A 16,808-nucleotide genomic window follows, 5' to 3' on the forward strand; every position below is an offset into this window, starting at 1 on the left:
TACAATGTACACATACGAAACTCCACACAAAGCACTAATGACAAAAGGCATAACCATACATACCCTTACTAGCAACACACCCATGTCATTACGCACGCAACGAGCGCCGAGAGTGACTTGTACCAAGGGTGACTCTGAACAATAGAGGAAGCACTCCCAAATCACTGAAATTTATGATCCTATACACATTGCTGGATTCTATAAGACCCCTAACCACAAAGGAGATTAAAAAAGACCAAGTGTGCCCCTGATATTGCAAGTAGATTGTTTACTATCAATATGAGGCACACCTCTCTTTTTTAGAGCCTTGTGTATAGATTTATCTGTTATATCATATCTTTAGTGATCATCCATGAATCTGCAGCTTTGGTCCTATCAACAGATCGATAGAGGCAAAGCCAAATGTCTTACTGGTCCCAGTTCCAGTTTACGACCAAATTTAACATGTCTGCAAGTAATGTTACCACCTGCTTGCTCCAAATCTATTGTATGTACTGTGCTGGATTTAATTGATAATATTAGTTACTAGTGTGGTATGAGCTTCACTTAGACTAGAAGATGTTCCTTTGTAACAAAACAAGTTGCACCAACTGTCTATATATGTGCCTTAGCGAGATGTCATAAGTGCGGTGTCCTGGACTAAGGGGTACCAACCTAGTTGGCCCACCGTCCACGGGGCGAGCTTATGGCCCACCGATCTCACAAGGAAGGACTCCGGAAGCCTCGAACTCAGACGTGATCAAGACGGACTCAGCTGGAGACTTGGCGTGTATTTCAAGGACAACTCCGCATGTTGGCATGTTTATCCCTTGCTCGCAACCGACCATGTATAACCCTAGATACTCCTGATGCCTATATAAACCGCAGGGTTTAGTCCGTAGAGACAGAATCACAGTCACTAGCCTTAGGGTTTAGAACACAACATACAATCTCAAGGTATATCAACATGTACTCGATACTCCATCATCAATATAATCAAGCAGGACGTAGGGTTTTACCTCTCCGAGAGGGCCCGAACCAGGGTAAATATCGCGCCCTTTGTCTCCTGTTTACCATCGATCCAAGATCCACGGCTCAGGACCCCCTACCTGAGATCTGTCGGTTTTATTACTGACATTGTTGGCCCATACAGGTCCCATTGTGTGGTCGAAAATGATCAATGGCTCGCTTGCAGATCATCTACGACATCGGCTGCGGTGACATCTTCGTCCCCGGCCAGCTTTTCACGTTCGGAAGCATCATTTTGCATGCCAATTCGACCGGTCATCTTGAACGTGTCAAAAGCTTCGTCCCAAACCAAGTCATCATGTTCGGTTGTCTAGAGTACACTGCTGACTCCCGCGGTGATCTCGCCCTCTCTGGCTGGATGCCAGATCGGCTGGAGAACTCTTCGAGCATCACGGCCTTGACCCTAGAGGCGACTCTTGATCAGAGTTCCGGGCCAGATCTCGCACCAGAACCAACCTCGGACATGGAGCAGATCTCATACTCCACCACTCATATTCTTCATCGCACAGCGTGTTATTTTCGTTTCGTACAATGCAAAGATTTCTGAAAATGTTGTTTTGGTAGGTGTAGTGTGAAAGGCTTGTGAATTTAGTAGTCCATCCAACGTTAATATTGTCCGTTTCGAGTCAATGCAAAGTCGACCCGCAATGCAAAGCTGGCTGCTTGGATCGATGAGACAGACAACCAAAGCTAGGGGACAATGTGTCAAAGATTCGTGAGTTGATTAGTCCATCTAATAGTAACAAACTATTGATCGTTATATGTTCACCTTCGACACTATCCTCTTCTCATGTCATGTATTAAGTCAATCAAATTATATTGCATATTTTCAAAATCTCAACTAAATTAATCGTTTTCATTCCCCTGTCTATATCCAAATCAAATGAAAATCACACCAAAACTTCACATAAATCCAAATTTTTTTGTCTTTCTTTTCTTCAATGATTTTGTCCAATTAACCAGTTTACTTGTCGATTAATCCCTACTTGTAGGGTCATTGAGTAACCAATAAACTGATAAATTGAACTATTAATTGGTTAACATGCCAATTAACTTACTGATTTGCCTATTAATCCCTTATTCTCCAGTCAACTGGGAAGCTACCGGTTAACGTTTTCTTAACAATGCTTAAATCTAATAAAATTTTATCCAAATCTATAATATGATGGACGCAAGATTTATATCAGAGCCCTAGAATGTGTAGACCGTCGGTGCAATGCATGTGCAATTAGTAGTGTAGTATAACAAATTGGCAGTCTGACACGTCGAATAGTGTGCCAAACTGGCGGGTTAAACTAATACTGCACCGTCAGCTGCTTGGACTGATGCGGCGGAGAAAGGGGGAGATAATAAGGTTAACAATTCTCATAGCAGGTGGCCGAGCACGGCGGAGTCCGTCTGTTGGGGAACGTAGTAATTTCAAAAAAATTCCTACGCACACGCAAGATCATGGTGATGCATAGCAACGAGAGGGGAGAGTGTTGTCCACGTACCCTCGTAGACCGACAGCGGAAGCGTTATTACAACGCGGTTGATGTAGTCGCACGTCTTCACGATCCGACCGATCAAGCACCGAACGCACGGCACCTCCGAGTTCTACACACGTTCAGCTCGATGACGTCCCTCGAACTCCGATCCAACCGAGTGTTGAGGGAGAGTTTCGTCAGCACGACGGCGTGGTGACGATGATGATGTTCCACCGACGCAGGGCTTCGCCTAAGCTCCGCAACGGTATTCTCGAGGTGTAATATGGTGGAGGGGGGCACCGCACACGGCTAAGAGATCTCAAGAATCAATTGTTGTGTCTTTGGGGTGCCCCCTGCCCCCGTATATAAAGGAGCAAGGGGGAGGCAGCCGGCCAAGGGGAGAGGCGCGCCATAGGGGGGGAGTCCTACTCCCACCAGGACTCCTCCTTTCCTTGTGGGAGTAGGAGAAGGGAAGGGGGGAGGAGAAAGAAGGAAGGGTGCGCCCCCCTTCCCTAGTCCAGTTCGGACCAGACCATGGGGAGGGGTGCGGCCACCCTTTGAGGCCTTTCTCTCCTTTCCCGTATGGCCCATTAAGGCCCAATACGAATTCCCGTAACTCTCCGGTACTCTGAAAAATACCCGAATCACTCAGAACCTTTCCGAAGTCCGAATATAGTCGTCCAATATATCGAGTTTTACGTCTCGACCATTTCGAGACTCCTCGTCATATCCCCGATCTCATCCGGGACTCCGAACTCCTTTGGTACATCAAAACTTAATAAAACTGTCATCGTAACGTTAAGCGTGCGGACCCTACGGGTTCGAGAACTATGTAGACATGACCGAGACACGTCTCCGGTCAATAACGAATAGCGGGACCTGGATGCCCATATTGGCTCCCACATATTCTACGAAGATCTTTATCGGTCAGACCGCATAACGACATACGTTGTTCCTTTTGTCACCGGTATGTTACTTGCCCGAGATTTGATCGTCGGTATCTCGATACCTAGTTCAATCTCGTTACCGGCAAGTCTCTTTACTCGTTCCGTAACACATCATCCCGCAACTAACTCATTAGTCACAATGCTTGCAAGGCTTATAGTGATGTGCATTACCGAGTGGGCCCAGAGATACCTCTCCGACAATTAGAGTGACAAATCCTAATCTCGAAATACGCCAACCCAACAAGTACCTTTGGAGACACCTGTAGAGCACCTTTATAATCACCCATTTACGTTGTGACGTTTGGTAGCACACAAAGTGTTCCTCCGATAAACGGGAGTTGCATAATCTCATAGTCATAGGAACATGTATAAGTCATGAAGAAAGCAATAGCAACATACTAAACGATCGAGTGCTAAGCTAACGGAATGGGTCAAGTCAATCACGTCATTCTCCTAATGAGGTGATCTCGTTAATCAAATGACAACTTATGTCTATGGCTAGGAAACATAGCCATCTTTGATTAATGAGCTAGTCAAGTAGAGGCATACTAGTGACACTCTGTTTGTCTATATATTCACACATGTATTATGTTTCCGGTTAATACAATTTTAGCATGAATAATAAACATTTATCATGATACAAGGAAATAAATAATACTTTATTATTGCCTCTAGGGCATATTTCCTTCAGTCTCCCACTTGCACTAGAGTCAATAATCTAGATTACACAGTAATGATTCTTACACCCATGGAGCCTTGGTGCTGATCATGTTTTGCTCGTGGAAGAGGCTTAGTCAACGGGTCTGCAACATTCAGATCCGTATGTATCTTGCAAATTTCTATGTCTCCCACCTGGACTAAATCCCGGATGGAATTGAAGCGTCTTTTGATGTGCTTGGTTCTCTTGTGAAATCTGGATTCCTTTGCGAAGGCAATTGCACCAGTATTGTCACAAAAGATTTTCATAGGACCCGATGCACTAGGTATGACACCTAGATCGGATATGAACTCCTTCATCGAGACTCCTTCATTTGCTGCTTCCGAAGCAGCTATGTACTCCGCTTCACATGTAGATCCCGCCACGACGCTTTGTTTAGAACTGCACCAACTGACAGCTCCACCGTTCAATGTAAATACGTATCCGGTTTGCAATTTAGAATCGTCCGGATCAGTGTCAAAGCTTGCATCAACGTAACCATTTATGATGAGCTCTTTGTCACCTCCATATACGAGAAACATATCCTTAGTCATTTTCAGGTATTTCAGGATGTTCTTGACCGCTGTCCAGTGATCCACTCCTGGATTACTTTGGTACCTTCCTGCTAGACTTATAGCAAGGCATACATCAGGTCTGGTACACAGCATTGCATACATGATAGAGCCTATGGCTGAAGCATAGGGGACATCTTTCATCTTCTCTCTATCTTCTGCAGTGGTCGGGCATTGAGTCTTACTCAACTTCACACCTTGCAATACAGGCAAGAATCCTTTCTTTGCTTGATCCATTTTGAACTTCTTCAAAACTTTGTCAAGGTATGTGCTTTGTGAAAGTTCAATTAAGCGTCTTGATCTATCTCTATAAATCTTGATGCCCAATATATACGCAGCTTCACCGAGGTATTTCATTGAAAAACTCTTATTCAAGTATCCCTTTATGCTATCCAGAAATTCTATATCATTTCCAATCAGTAATATGTCATCCACATATAATATCAGAAATGCTCCAGAGCTCCCACTCACTTTCTTGTAAATACAGGCTTCTCCAAAAGTCTGTATAAAACCAAATGCTTTGATCACACTATCAAAGCGTTTATTCCAACTCCGAGAGGCTTGCACCAGTCCATAAATGGATCGCTAGAGCTTGCACACTTTGTTAGCTCCCTTTGGATCGACAAAACCTTCTGGTTGCATCATATACAACTCTTCTTCCAGAAATCCATTCAGGAATGCAGTTTTGACATCCATTTGCCAGATTTCATAATCATAAAATGCGGCAATTGCTAACATGATTCGGACAGACTTAAGCATCGCTACGGGTGAGAAGGTCTCATCGTAGTCAATCCCTTGAACTTGTCGAAAACCTTTCGCAACAAGTCGAGCTTTATAGACAGTAACATTACCATCAGCGTCAGTCTTCTTCTTGAAGATCCATTTATTTTCAATGGCTTGCCGATCATTGGGCAAGTCAACCAAAGTCCATACTTTGTTCTCATACATGGATCCCATCTCAGATTTCATGGCCTCAAGCCATTTTGCGGAATCTGGGCTCACCATCACTTCTTCATAGTTCGTAGGTTCGTCATGGTCTAGTAACATAACTTCCAGAACAGGATTACCGTACCACTCTGGTGCGGATCTTACTCTGGTTGATCTACGAGGTTCAGTAATAACTTGATCTGAAGTTTCATGATCATCATCATTAACTTCCTCACTAATTGGTGTAGGTGTCTCAAAAACAGGTTTCTGTGATGAACTACTTTCCAATAAGGGAGCAGGTATAGTTACCTCATCAAGTTCTACTTTCCTCCCACTCACTTCTTTCGAGAGAAACTCCTTCTCTAGAAAATTTCCGAATTTAGCAACAAAAGTTTTGCCTTCGGATCTGTGATAGAAGGTATACCCAACAGTCTCCTTTGGGTATCCTATGAAGACACATTTCTCCGATTTGGGTTCGAGCTTATCAGGTTGAAGTTTCTTCACATAAGCATCGCAGCCCCAAACTTTAAGAAACGACAACTTTGGTTTCTTGCCAAACCACAGTTCATAAGGCGTCGTCTCAACGGATTTTGATGGTGCCCTATTTAACGTGAATGCAGCCGTCTCTAAAGCATAACCCCAAAACGATAGCGGTAAATCAGTAAGGGACATCATAGATCGTACCATATCTAGTAAAGTGCGATTACGACGTTCGGACACACCATTACGCTGTGGTGTTCCGGGTGGCGTGAGTTGCGAAACTATTCCGCATTGTTTCAAATGTAGACCAAACTCGTAACTCAAATATTCTCCTCCACGATCTGATCGTAGAAACTTTATTTTCTTGTTACGATGATTTTCAACTTCACTCTGAAATTCTTTGAACTTTTCAAATGTTTCAGACTTATGTTTCATTAAGTAGATATACCCATATCTGCTTAAATCATCTGTGAAGGTGAGAAAATAACGATATCCGCCACGAGCCTCAACATTCATCGGACCACATACATCTGTATGTATGATTTCCAACAAATCTGTTGCTCTCTTCATAGTTCCGGAGAACGGTGTTTTAGTCATCTTGCCCATGAGGCACGGTTCGCAAGTACCAAGTGATTCATAATCAAGTGGTTCCAAAAGTCCATCAGTATGGAGTTTCTTCATGCGCTTTACACTGATATGACCTAAACGGCAGTGCCACAAATAAGTTGCACTATCATTATCAACTCTGCATCTTTTGGTTTCAATATTATGAATATGTGTATCACTACTATCGAGATTCAACAAAAATAGACCACTCTTCAAGGGTGCATGACCATAAAAGATATTACTCATATAAATAGAACAACCATTATTCTCTCATTTAAATGAATAACCGTCTCGCATCAAACAAGATCCAGATATAATGTTCATGCTCAACGCTGGCACCAAATAACAATTATTTAGGTCTAAAACTAATCCCGAAGGTAGATGTAGAGGTAGCGTGCCGACCGCGATCACATCGACTTTGGAACCATTTCCCACGCGCATCGTCACCTCGTCCTTAGCCAATCTTCGCTTAATCCGTAGCCCCTGTTTCGAGTTGCAAATATTAGCAACAGAACCAGTATCAAATACCCAGGTGCTACTGCGAGCATTAGTAAGGTACACATCAATAACATGTATATCACATATACCTTTGTTCACCTTGCCATCCTTCTTATCCGCCAAATACTTTGGGCAGTTCCGCTTCCAGTGACCAGTTTGCTTGCAGTAGAAGCACTCAGTTTCAGGCTTAGGTCCAGACTTGGGTTTCTTCTCCTGAGCAGCAACTTGTTTGCTGTTCTTCTTGAAGTTCCCTTTCTTCTTCCCTTTACCCTTTTTCTTGAAACTGGTGGTCTTATTGACCATCAACACTTGATGCTCCTTTTTGATTTCTACCTCCGCAGTCTTTAGCATTGCGAAGAGCTCGGGAATTGTCTTACTCATCCCTTGCATATTATAGTTCATCACGAAGCTCTTGTAGCTTGGTGGCAGTGATTGAAGAATTCTGTCAATAACGCTATCATCCGGAAGATTAACTCCCAGTTGAATCAAGTGATTGTTATACCCAGACATTTTGAGTATATGCTCACTGACAGAACTATTCTCTTCCATCTTGCAGCTGAAGAACTTATTGGAGACTTCATATCTCTCAATTCGGGCATTTGCTTGAAATATTAACTTCAACTCCTGGAACATCTCACATGCTCCATGACATTCAAAACGTCGTTGAAGATCCGGTTCTAAGCCGTAAAGCATGGCACACTGAACTATCGAGTAGTCATCAGCTTTGCTCTACCAGACGTTCATAACATCTGGTGTTGCTCCTGCAGCAGGCCTGGCACCCAGCGGTGCTTCCAGGACGTAATTCTTCTGTGCAGCAATGAGGATAATCCTCAAGTTATGGACCCAGTCCGTGTAATTGCTACCATCATCTTTCAACTTTGCTTTCGCAAGAAAGGCATTAAAATTCAACGAAACAACAGCACGGGCCATCTATCTACAATTAACATAGATAAGCAAAATACTATCAGGTACTAAGTTCATGATAAATTCAAGTTCAATTAATCATATTACTTAAGAACTCCCACTTAGATAGACATCCCTCTAATCCTCTAAGTGATCACGTGATCCATATCAACTAAACCATGTCCGATCATCACGTGAGATGGAGTAGTTTCAATGGTGAACATCACTATGTTGATCATATCTACTATATGATTCACGCTCGACCTTTCGGTCTCCGTGTTCCGAGGCCATATCTGTTATATGCTAGGCTCGTCAAGTTTAACCTGAGTATTCCGCGTGTGCAACTGTTTTGCACCCGTTGTATTTGAACGTAGAGCCTATCACACCCGATCATCACGTGGTGTCTCAGCACGAAGAACATTCGCAACGGTGCATACTCAGGGAGAACACTTATACTTTGATAATTTAGTGAAGGATCATCTTATAATGCTACCGTCAAACAAAGCAAGATAAGATGCATAAAGGATTAACATCACATGCAATCAATATAAGTGATATGATATGGCCATCATCATCTTGTGCTTGTGATCTCCATCTCCGAAGCACCGTGCTTGTGATCTCCATCTCCGAAGCACCGTCATGATCACCATCGTCACCGGCGCGACACCTTGATCTCCATCGTAGCATCGTTGTCGTCTCGTCAATCTTATGCTTCTACGACTATCGCTACCGCTTAGTGATAAAGTAAAGCATTACATGGCGATTGCATTGCATACAATAAAACGACAACCATATGGCTCCTGCCAGTTGCCGATAACTCGGTTACAAAACATGATCATCTCATACAACAAATTATATCACATCATGTCTTGACCATATCACATCACAACATGCCCTGCAAAAACAAGTTAGACGTCCTCTACTTTGTTGTTGCAAGTTTTACGTGGCTGCTACGGGCTTAGCAAGAACCGTTCTTACCTACGCATCAAAACCACAACGATAGTTTGTCAAGTTGGTGCTGTTTTAACCTTCGCAAGGACCGGACGTAGCCACACTCGGTTCAACTAAAGTGAGAGAGACAGACACCCGCCAGTCACCTTTAAGCAATGAGTGCTCGCAACGGTGAAACCAGTCTCGCGTAAGCGTACGCGTAATGTCGGTCCGGGCCGCTTCATCTCACAATACCGCTGAACCAAAGTATGACATGCTGGTAAGCAGTATGACTTATATCGCCCACAACTCACTTGTGTTCTACTCGTGCATAGCATCAACGCATAAAACCAGGCTCGGATGCCACTGTTGGGGAACGTAGTAATTTCAAAAAAATTCCTACGCACACGCAAGATCATGGTGATGCATAGCAACGAGAGGGGAGAGTGTTGTCCACGTACCCTCGTAGACCGACAGCGGAAGCGTTATTACAACGCGGTTGATGTAGTCGTACGTCTTCACGATCCGATCGATCAAGCACCGAACGCACGGCACCTCCGAGTTCTACACACGTTCAGCTCGATGACGTCCCTCGAACTCCGATCCAGCCGAGTGTTGAGGGAGAGTTTCGTCAGCACGACGGCGTGGTGACGATGATGATGTTCCACCGACGCAGGGCTTCGCCTAAGCTCCGCAACGGTATTCTCGAGGTGTAATATGGTGGAGGGGGGCACCGCACACGGCTAAGAGATCTCAAGGATCAATTGTTGTGTCTTTGGGGTGCCCCCTGCCCCCGTATATAAAGGAGCAAGGGGGAGGCAGCCGGCCAAGGGGAGAGGCGCGCCATAGGGGGGAGTCCTACTCCCACCGGGAAGGGGGAAGGAGAAAGAAGGAAGGGTGCGCCCCCCTTCCCTAGTCCAATTCGGACCAGACCATGGGGAGGGGTGCGGCCACCTTTTGAGGCCTTTCTCTCCTTTCCCGTATGGCCCATTAAGGCCCAATACGAATTCCCGTAACCCTCCGGTACTCCAAAAAATACCCGAATCACTCGGAACCTTTCCGAAGTCCGAATATAGTCGTCCAATATATCGATTTTTACGTCTCAACCATTTCGAGACTCCTCGTCATATCCCCGATCTCATCCGGGACTCCGAACTCCTTCGGTACATCAAAACTCAATAAAACTGTCATCATAACGTTAAGCGTGCGGACCCTACGGGTTCGAGAACTATGTAGACATGACCGAGACACGTCTCCGGTCAATAACGAATAGCGGGACCTGGATGCCCATATTGGCTCCCACATATTCTACGAAGATCTTTATCGGTCAGACCGCATAACAACATACGTTGTTCCCTTTGTCACCGGTATGTTACTTGCCCGAGATTTGATCGTCGGTATCTCGATACCTAGTTCAATCTCGTTACCGGCAAGTCTCTTTACTCGTTCCGTAACACATCATCCCGCAACTAACTCATTAGTCACAATGCTTGCAAGGCTTATAGTGATGTGCATTACCGAGTGGGCCCAGAGATACCTCTCCGACAATTGGAGTGACAAATCCTAATCTCGAAATACGCCAACCCAACAAGTACCTTTGAAGACACCTGTAGAGCACCTTTATAATCACCCATTTACGTTGTGACGTTTGGTAGCACACAAAGTGTTCCTCCGGTAAACGGGAGTTGCATAATCTCATAGTCATAGGAACATGTATAAGTCATGAAGAAAGCAATAGCAACATACTAAACGATCGAGTGCTAAGCTAACGGAATGGGTCAAGTCAATCACGTCATTCTCCTAATGAGGTGATCTCGTTAATCAAATGACAACTATGTCTATGGCTAGGAAACATAACCATTTTTGATTAATGAGCTAGTCAAGTAGAGGCATACTAGTGACACTCTGTTTGTCTATATATTCACACATGTATTATGTTTCTGGTTAATACAATTTTAGGATGAATAATAAACATTTATCATGATACAAGGAAATAAATAATACTTTATTATTGCCTCTAGGGCATATTTCCTTCACCGTCGCCCAATGCTTAGCCTACTCCGTTTCTGCAGGGAATTTCACTTGGACCAAATTGCCCCCCTATTCACTCTTTGTTGTTTGCAGACGACCTGCTTGTTTGTGGGCAAGCTACTGTTCAGGAAGCTACCTCAATGGCCCAACTTATCCACCATTTCTGCTCCATTTCAGGTCAAACACCAAACTGGACCAAATATGCTATAATGTTTAGTTCTCATGTTAGTCCAGCTGTCATTCAGGAGTTAAAGCAGATTTTCACTGTTCCTAATATTGACAACAATTTTTCCCACCTTGGTCATCCACTTATTCTCCCGGCTAAGAATTGAACTGCAGCTTATAATTTTGTTCTGGATAAATTTGTAAACAAGTTGCCTACTTACAAGGCCAACATGCTCTCTCATCCAGCTAGGCTTGAACTGATTCGGTCTGTTTTCTCTGCTATACCTATGTACTATATGGCCAATATCTTGTTTTCTAAGAAATTTTTAACCAAACTCTAAGCAATATTTCTGGCAGGAGTCTTTGTCTTAGGGCTTGGAAGGATATTTGTAACTCTAAGCAAGAAGGTGGACTTGGTGTTCGAAATTTGCAGGCTATTAATGAAGGTCTGATCCTCGCGGCTGCTTGGCTCCTGGCAAAAGCCCCCTTTTCCCATCTTCATCTTGTTCTCAAGTCCAAGTATTTTTCTGATGCTTCCATCTAGACTGCAGGATATTCTACCACTCCAAAGTCAGCTTTTTGGTCTTCCATCTTTAAGATGATGCCTAAGCTCAAAGCTCATTCATTTTACCAGTTGACACAAGGTAATGTCTCTATTTGGAGTACCCCTTGGTGCCCTCTTTGGACTTCTGTTTATGATCAGCTCATCATTCAGCCTCATGGATACATTTACCATTCTCTAGTTAAGGATCTTTGGCTACCTGATCACAAAGCTTGGAATGTTAATCTCATCAACAATCTCTTCCAACAGCCTTTAGCTTCTACTATTATTCAAACTAATATTATTCATGAGGACTGTCCAGATATTCTTTGTTGGGATCTAACTCCTAATGGTCTTTGTACTTCAAAATCTACTTACAAACTTTGTCTGCAGGATATTCATGCCAACCAGAGAAATACTCCTTCACAAGTTCCTTTGCAGGTGAAAGATCTTCTCAATTTGATTTGGAAGCAAAAGATGTTGATTCCAAGGGTCCAAACATTCGCTTGGAGACTCCTCCGGAAAGCTCTGCCTACAGGTTTGAGGGCTGGTCGTTTCTCTATTCACATTTCTCAATTTTGCAGTAGATGTGGCCAGCAAGAAGATGAAATGCACCTGTTCTTCCTTTGTAATTTTGCGAGAGCTGCTTGGTTTTCTCACCCGTGGTTCATTAGAATAGATGTGTTAGTTCAGAGTTTTTTCAGTATGGATAGCATTATCCTTGCTTTGCTAAATATGAATCATCTGCATGCTTCTGTCCCCAATATTCTCAATTTTATGTGGTGTCTTTGGAAAGCTAGGAACGACCATCTTTTTGACAGGAAAAAGGTTTTCCCTTACCATGTCCATATTGCTGCTACTGCTCTGTCTAATGATGCAAATGATCTTGTCCAACATACTCATTTACAGCCTCAAAATCATACCTCTACCTGTACCTCAATTCCTACTAATCACATGCCTTTACAGGGAAGAACAATTAAGTCCGACCTTCTAGTAGCAGGGCCAAAAGTATATTCTGATGCAGCTTTCCAGTGCAAAAAAATCCCAGGTTTACCACAAGGTGTTGCTGCTACTGGTATTGGTGTTTACCTCTCCTTGCCGCAGGATCATATGGAAGTTAATGTACAGATTCAAGCCTCTGCTACTATCACAAATTCTCCTTTGCAAGCTGAAGCTTTGGCCCTTCTTTTAGCAGCTCAAGTGACCAAAAGGCTATGCATTTCTCAGCCCACTTTCTTTACTGATAATCTGTCTTTGGCGTCATGGGCAGCTAGCCGAAAGATTAAGGAATCTACTACTCCTTGGACTATTAGAAAAGTTCTGCTGAGTTCTTCTGCTACTCCTCAGATCTTTAGTCTCAGGTGTTTCACATCTCTAGGGAGATCAATGGTATTGCTCACAATGTAGCTCACCAGGTTCTAAGATCGGTGCTAGAACCTGACATATGTTGTTTCGCTTCAGCTCATCGGAATATGTCTTGCCCTGTAGTTTCTCTTCTCTCTAATTTCCAATTTCAGGGCTTTGTAATTCATGCTGTACGTTGTTACTGAGCTGAAATGAAAAGGTTTGGCGCTTGTGAACGATTGTATATTGGTGGGGAGGCAACTCCTGCAGACCCATCCCAAGTTCCAAAGGTCACTGAACCTTGGTGGACAGTTGTACTACAAAATAAGAAATAAAATCAACAACAGGGACCTTCCATCTTGCGGGAAAAACTACGGCGGTAATGACTGTGATCTTCACTGTATTAGACGAGGTGTTTACAAAAGCAGACGACTTGCAACATGCATGATCTTCGTTATACCGATGTGTTCACAGTTTCGCTACTGTTCGGCCGCAGCCTGCGCCAGCCCGCAAAACACGTGGTCTTTTTTGTGTTTGACATATATCACATATTACATAGAATTATAAATTCAATATAAGATAAAAATGTGAATATTATAATACAACAATCATCCAAATTACAATAATTATTCAGATCATCAAATTAAACTTATAATTCAATACAAGAATTGTCCCCGAATACAACAATGATACAATGATACAAATCACACATGAATTAAATGCAATGAATGTAAAAATGGCAGGTTTTACCGTTCATGCCTTTGCCAATGGTGCTCAATGGGATCCTCCTGAAGCTGATAGCGGGTGTTTGCATCTTCAATATGGCGGTATGTCTGCAGGAATGCTTGTATGCGGTCAGGGTCTCTAGCTGGCTTCACACGGCTACCGACATTGTCGTAGAAGAACTCCAAGTTCATGTCCCTCTCATCTTCGATGATCACGTTGTGAAGAATCACACAACATGTCATGATGCTGTTCGGGGTTCGCTTGTCCCAAAAACGAGCAGGACTACGAACAATGCAAACCTAGATTGCAAAACGCCAAAGGCTCTTTCAATATCTTTTTGGGCAGCCTCTTGTACCTTTGCAAACTCAATATGCTTCCTAGTTGCAGGCTTTTTGACCAAGAAGGGTAAATACCATCTGCAAGATAGTACCCCTTTGTGTACTCATGCCCATTCATCGTGTAGTTGCAAGCAGGAGCATCACCACTAGCAAGTCTAGCAAACAAATGAGACCCTTGCAACACATTGATATCGTTGAGAGTATCCGGCATACCAAAAAATCAATGCCAAATCCATAAATCCTCGGATGCTACAGCCTCTAGCACAATTGTTGCATCACAAGACTTGCTACAATGCTGCTTGTGCCATGCCTTCGGGCAGTTTTTTCCAAGTCCAATGTATGCAATCAACATTTCCTAGCATGTCGGGCCGAGCTCGCCTCTCATTTGCTGCCATCAATATTTTTGTGTCTTCCTCGTTGGGTGCATGTAGATAGGACCAAAGACACGGATGATCACTTTGGCGAACCTATGCACTGACTCAATTGTAGTATCTTCGCCAATTGGAAGATATTCGTCGGCATAGTCAGCCGGAATGCCATATGCAATCACCCACATAGCTGCCGAGATTTTTTAATATGCGCTAAAACCCATCAAGCCCGCAGCGTTTCTCTTTTGAGTTAAAAACCGAGAATTGGCCTCGCAAGCTTGCACTATTTTTACGAAGAGGGATCGGCGCATTCAATACCTTCTCCGGAAGAGATGCGGTGGATATGTAGGATTGTCCGTGAAGTAGTATTGCATCAACATCATGTCCCCGAGATGGCAGTTGTGAGGGATGCCAAGACGGCCGACGGTCGATCTTCGCCGTCTCTTTCGGTTCCAATCCTCGAGCTCCTTCACGGCGAGCACCGCCACCACCATCAGCTGCCGATGGCTCTCGAGTAGCGACTTTACGTCCAAATCATCGAACGAGGATGAATCCTCGAGCAAAAGTTCCTCGCAAGGGCACAAATCCATGTACAAATCGCACTCGAGCTTGCATGAATGGAAATTTCATCTACAAATCGTTCGCTGATGTGAACTAGAAGGGGCAGAAAAGGGAACTCATCGGCGGCGGTTGATCCGGGGCGGCTTGGCTCGGCGAATCCGGGGCGGGCAGGGACTCGGTGGCGGTCGATCTGGGGCGGCGGCGATCCGGGGGTCAACTCGGCTCGGCGGATCCGGGGCGCTGGCGAAGCGACGCGGTTGACCCGGGTCTAGAGCGGCCCGGCGGCGTGATTCCGTCGACGGATATGGCCGGAAGCGAAGGCAGCAGGCAGGCGGTGATGGTGTCGGGTGGCTGCGGATCGGGGTGGGGAACGCGCGCGCTGAAATGTCCCTCCCACCTACCGCTTTCGCGAGATACAGGGCACCGACGGGCAGGAGGGGGGCGTGTTTTCACGGGTCGGAGGGGGCAATTTACCGCGAAGCAATGCTACACATACATAGCTAATCAAGCCGATAACTGTGAGGGGGCACTCACAGTTATCGGCTTGATTAGCTGGAATTGTCGTGCATGCACGTGATACCTGCGTGCTTTACCTGAGGGGTCCTAGTACTTTTATTTTTATTTACTTAAATTAATTAATTAATTGCGTGTGCGCCGATCTACAGGCAGAGGTAGGTCCAATGTATATCTCTCCACTCCCATTGATACCGGAGAGCATTGCGTTTGCGTACAATCAAATGAGTAGACAGAGCTTCACACGCCCATAGCGACCACTTAATCAGCCATGGAGGTAGTGACGGGTGCCATCGGAAGCCTGCTTCCAAAGCTGGGCGAGCTGCTTAAGGAGGAGTACAAGCTGCAGAAGGGCGCCAAGAAAGATGTCCAGTCTCTTACGAGAGAAGTTGTGAGCATGCAGGCTGCCCTTGGCAAGGTAGGGCAGATCCCGCGTGAGCAGCTCGACGAGCAGGTCAAGCTATGGGCAGGAGAAGTCAGGGAGCTATCCTATGTCATGGAGGACACAATCGACACCTTTCTGGTCCGCGTCGAGGGCTCTGAGCCTGAGGTCAACTCAGACGGCTCCGCTTTCGGTGCGCTCATGAAGAAGATGGTCAAATTGTTCGACAAGGGCAAGACTCGCCATCAGATTGCAGATGCGATCAAGGACATTAAGGACCGGGTCCAGGAGGTTGCTCAACGGCGAAGCAACTACAAGATCGATGACATCGTCGCAAGTCCTCCTTCCTCAACCACCATCGACCCCCGTCTCTCGGCTCTCTACAACAAGATTACTGACCTTGTTGGCATCGATGAGCCGAGGGAGGAGCTAATCAAGAGGCTCGCGGAGGGCGGCGATGCAATCAAGGTTGTCTCCCTTGCTGGATTTGGGGGATTGGGCAAGACAACTCTTGCCAAAGCAGTATATGAAAGCTTGAGAGCACAGTTTGATTGCGCGGCCTTTGTTTCGGTGTCTCAGAATCCTGACATAACAAGGGTCTTCAAGAAGATGTTGCATCAACTTGACCATAAAAAATACGCCCACATCAACGAAGCATCATGGGATGAAACACAACTCATCGATGAACTAAGGGAGTTCCTTCGGACAAAGAGGTACCAATCAAGATTGCTTGTTTGCCAAAGCTTTTGTTTTTTACATTTTGTTTGAGACGTTTACTTGACTGCATTGAACACACATGAACACA

General features: G+C 44.7%; 1 protein-coding gene across 1 annotated transcript in view; it reads left to right on the top strand.

Annotated features, from left to right (window-relative positions):
• Positions 1-15,892: 15,892 nt before the first annotated feature.
• LOC123073676 (disease resistance protein Pik-2-like) overlaps positions 15,893-16,808 on the top strand; it is a 1,524-nt gene continuing 608 nt past the window's right edge. Inside the window, exon 1 of the mRNA XM_044496735.1 lies at positions 15,893-16,716. Within this exon, the coding sequence (XP_044352670.1) occupies positions 15,893-16,716 (824 nt within the window). The remainder of the gene's footprint in view (positions 16,717-16,808) is intronic.

The sequence above is a fragment of the Triticum aestivum genome, chromosome 3D, assembly GCF_018294505.1.
Source record: "Triticum aestivum cultivar Chinese Spring chromosome 3D, IWGSC CS RefSeq v2.1, whole genome shotgun sequence".
Lineage (NCBI taxonomy): Eukaryota > Viridiplantae > Streptophyta > Magnoliopsida > Poales > Poaceae > Triticum > Triticum aestivum.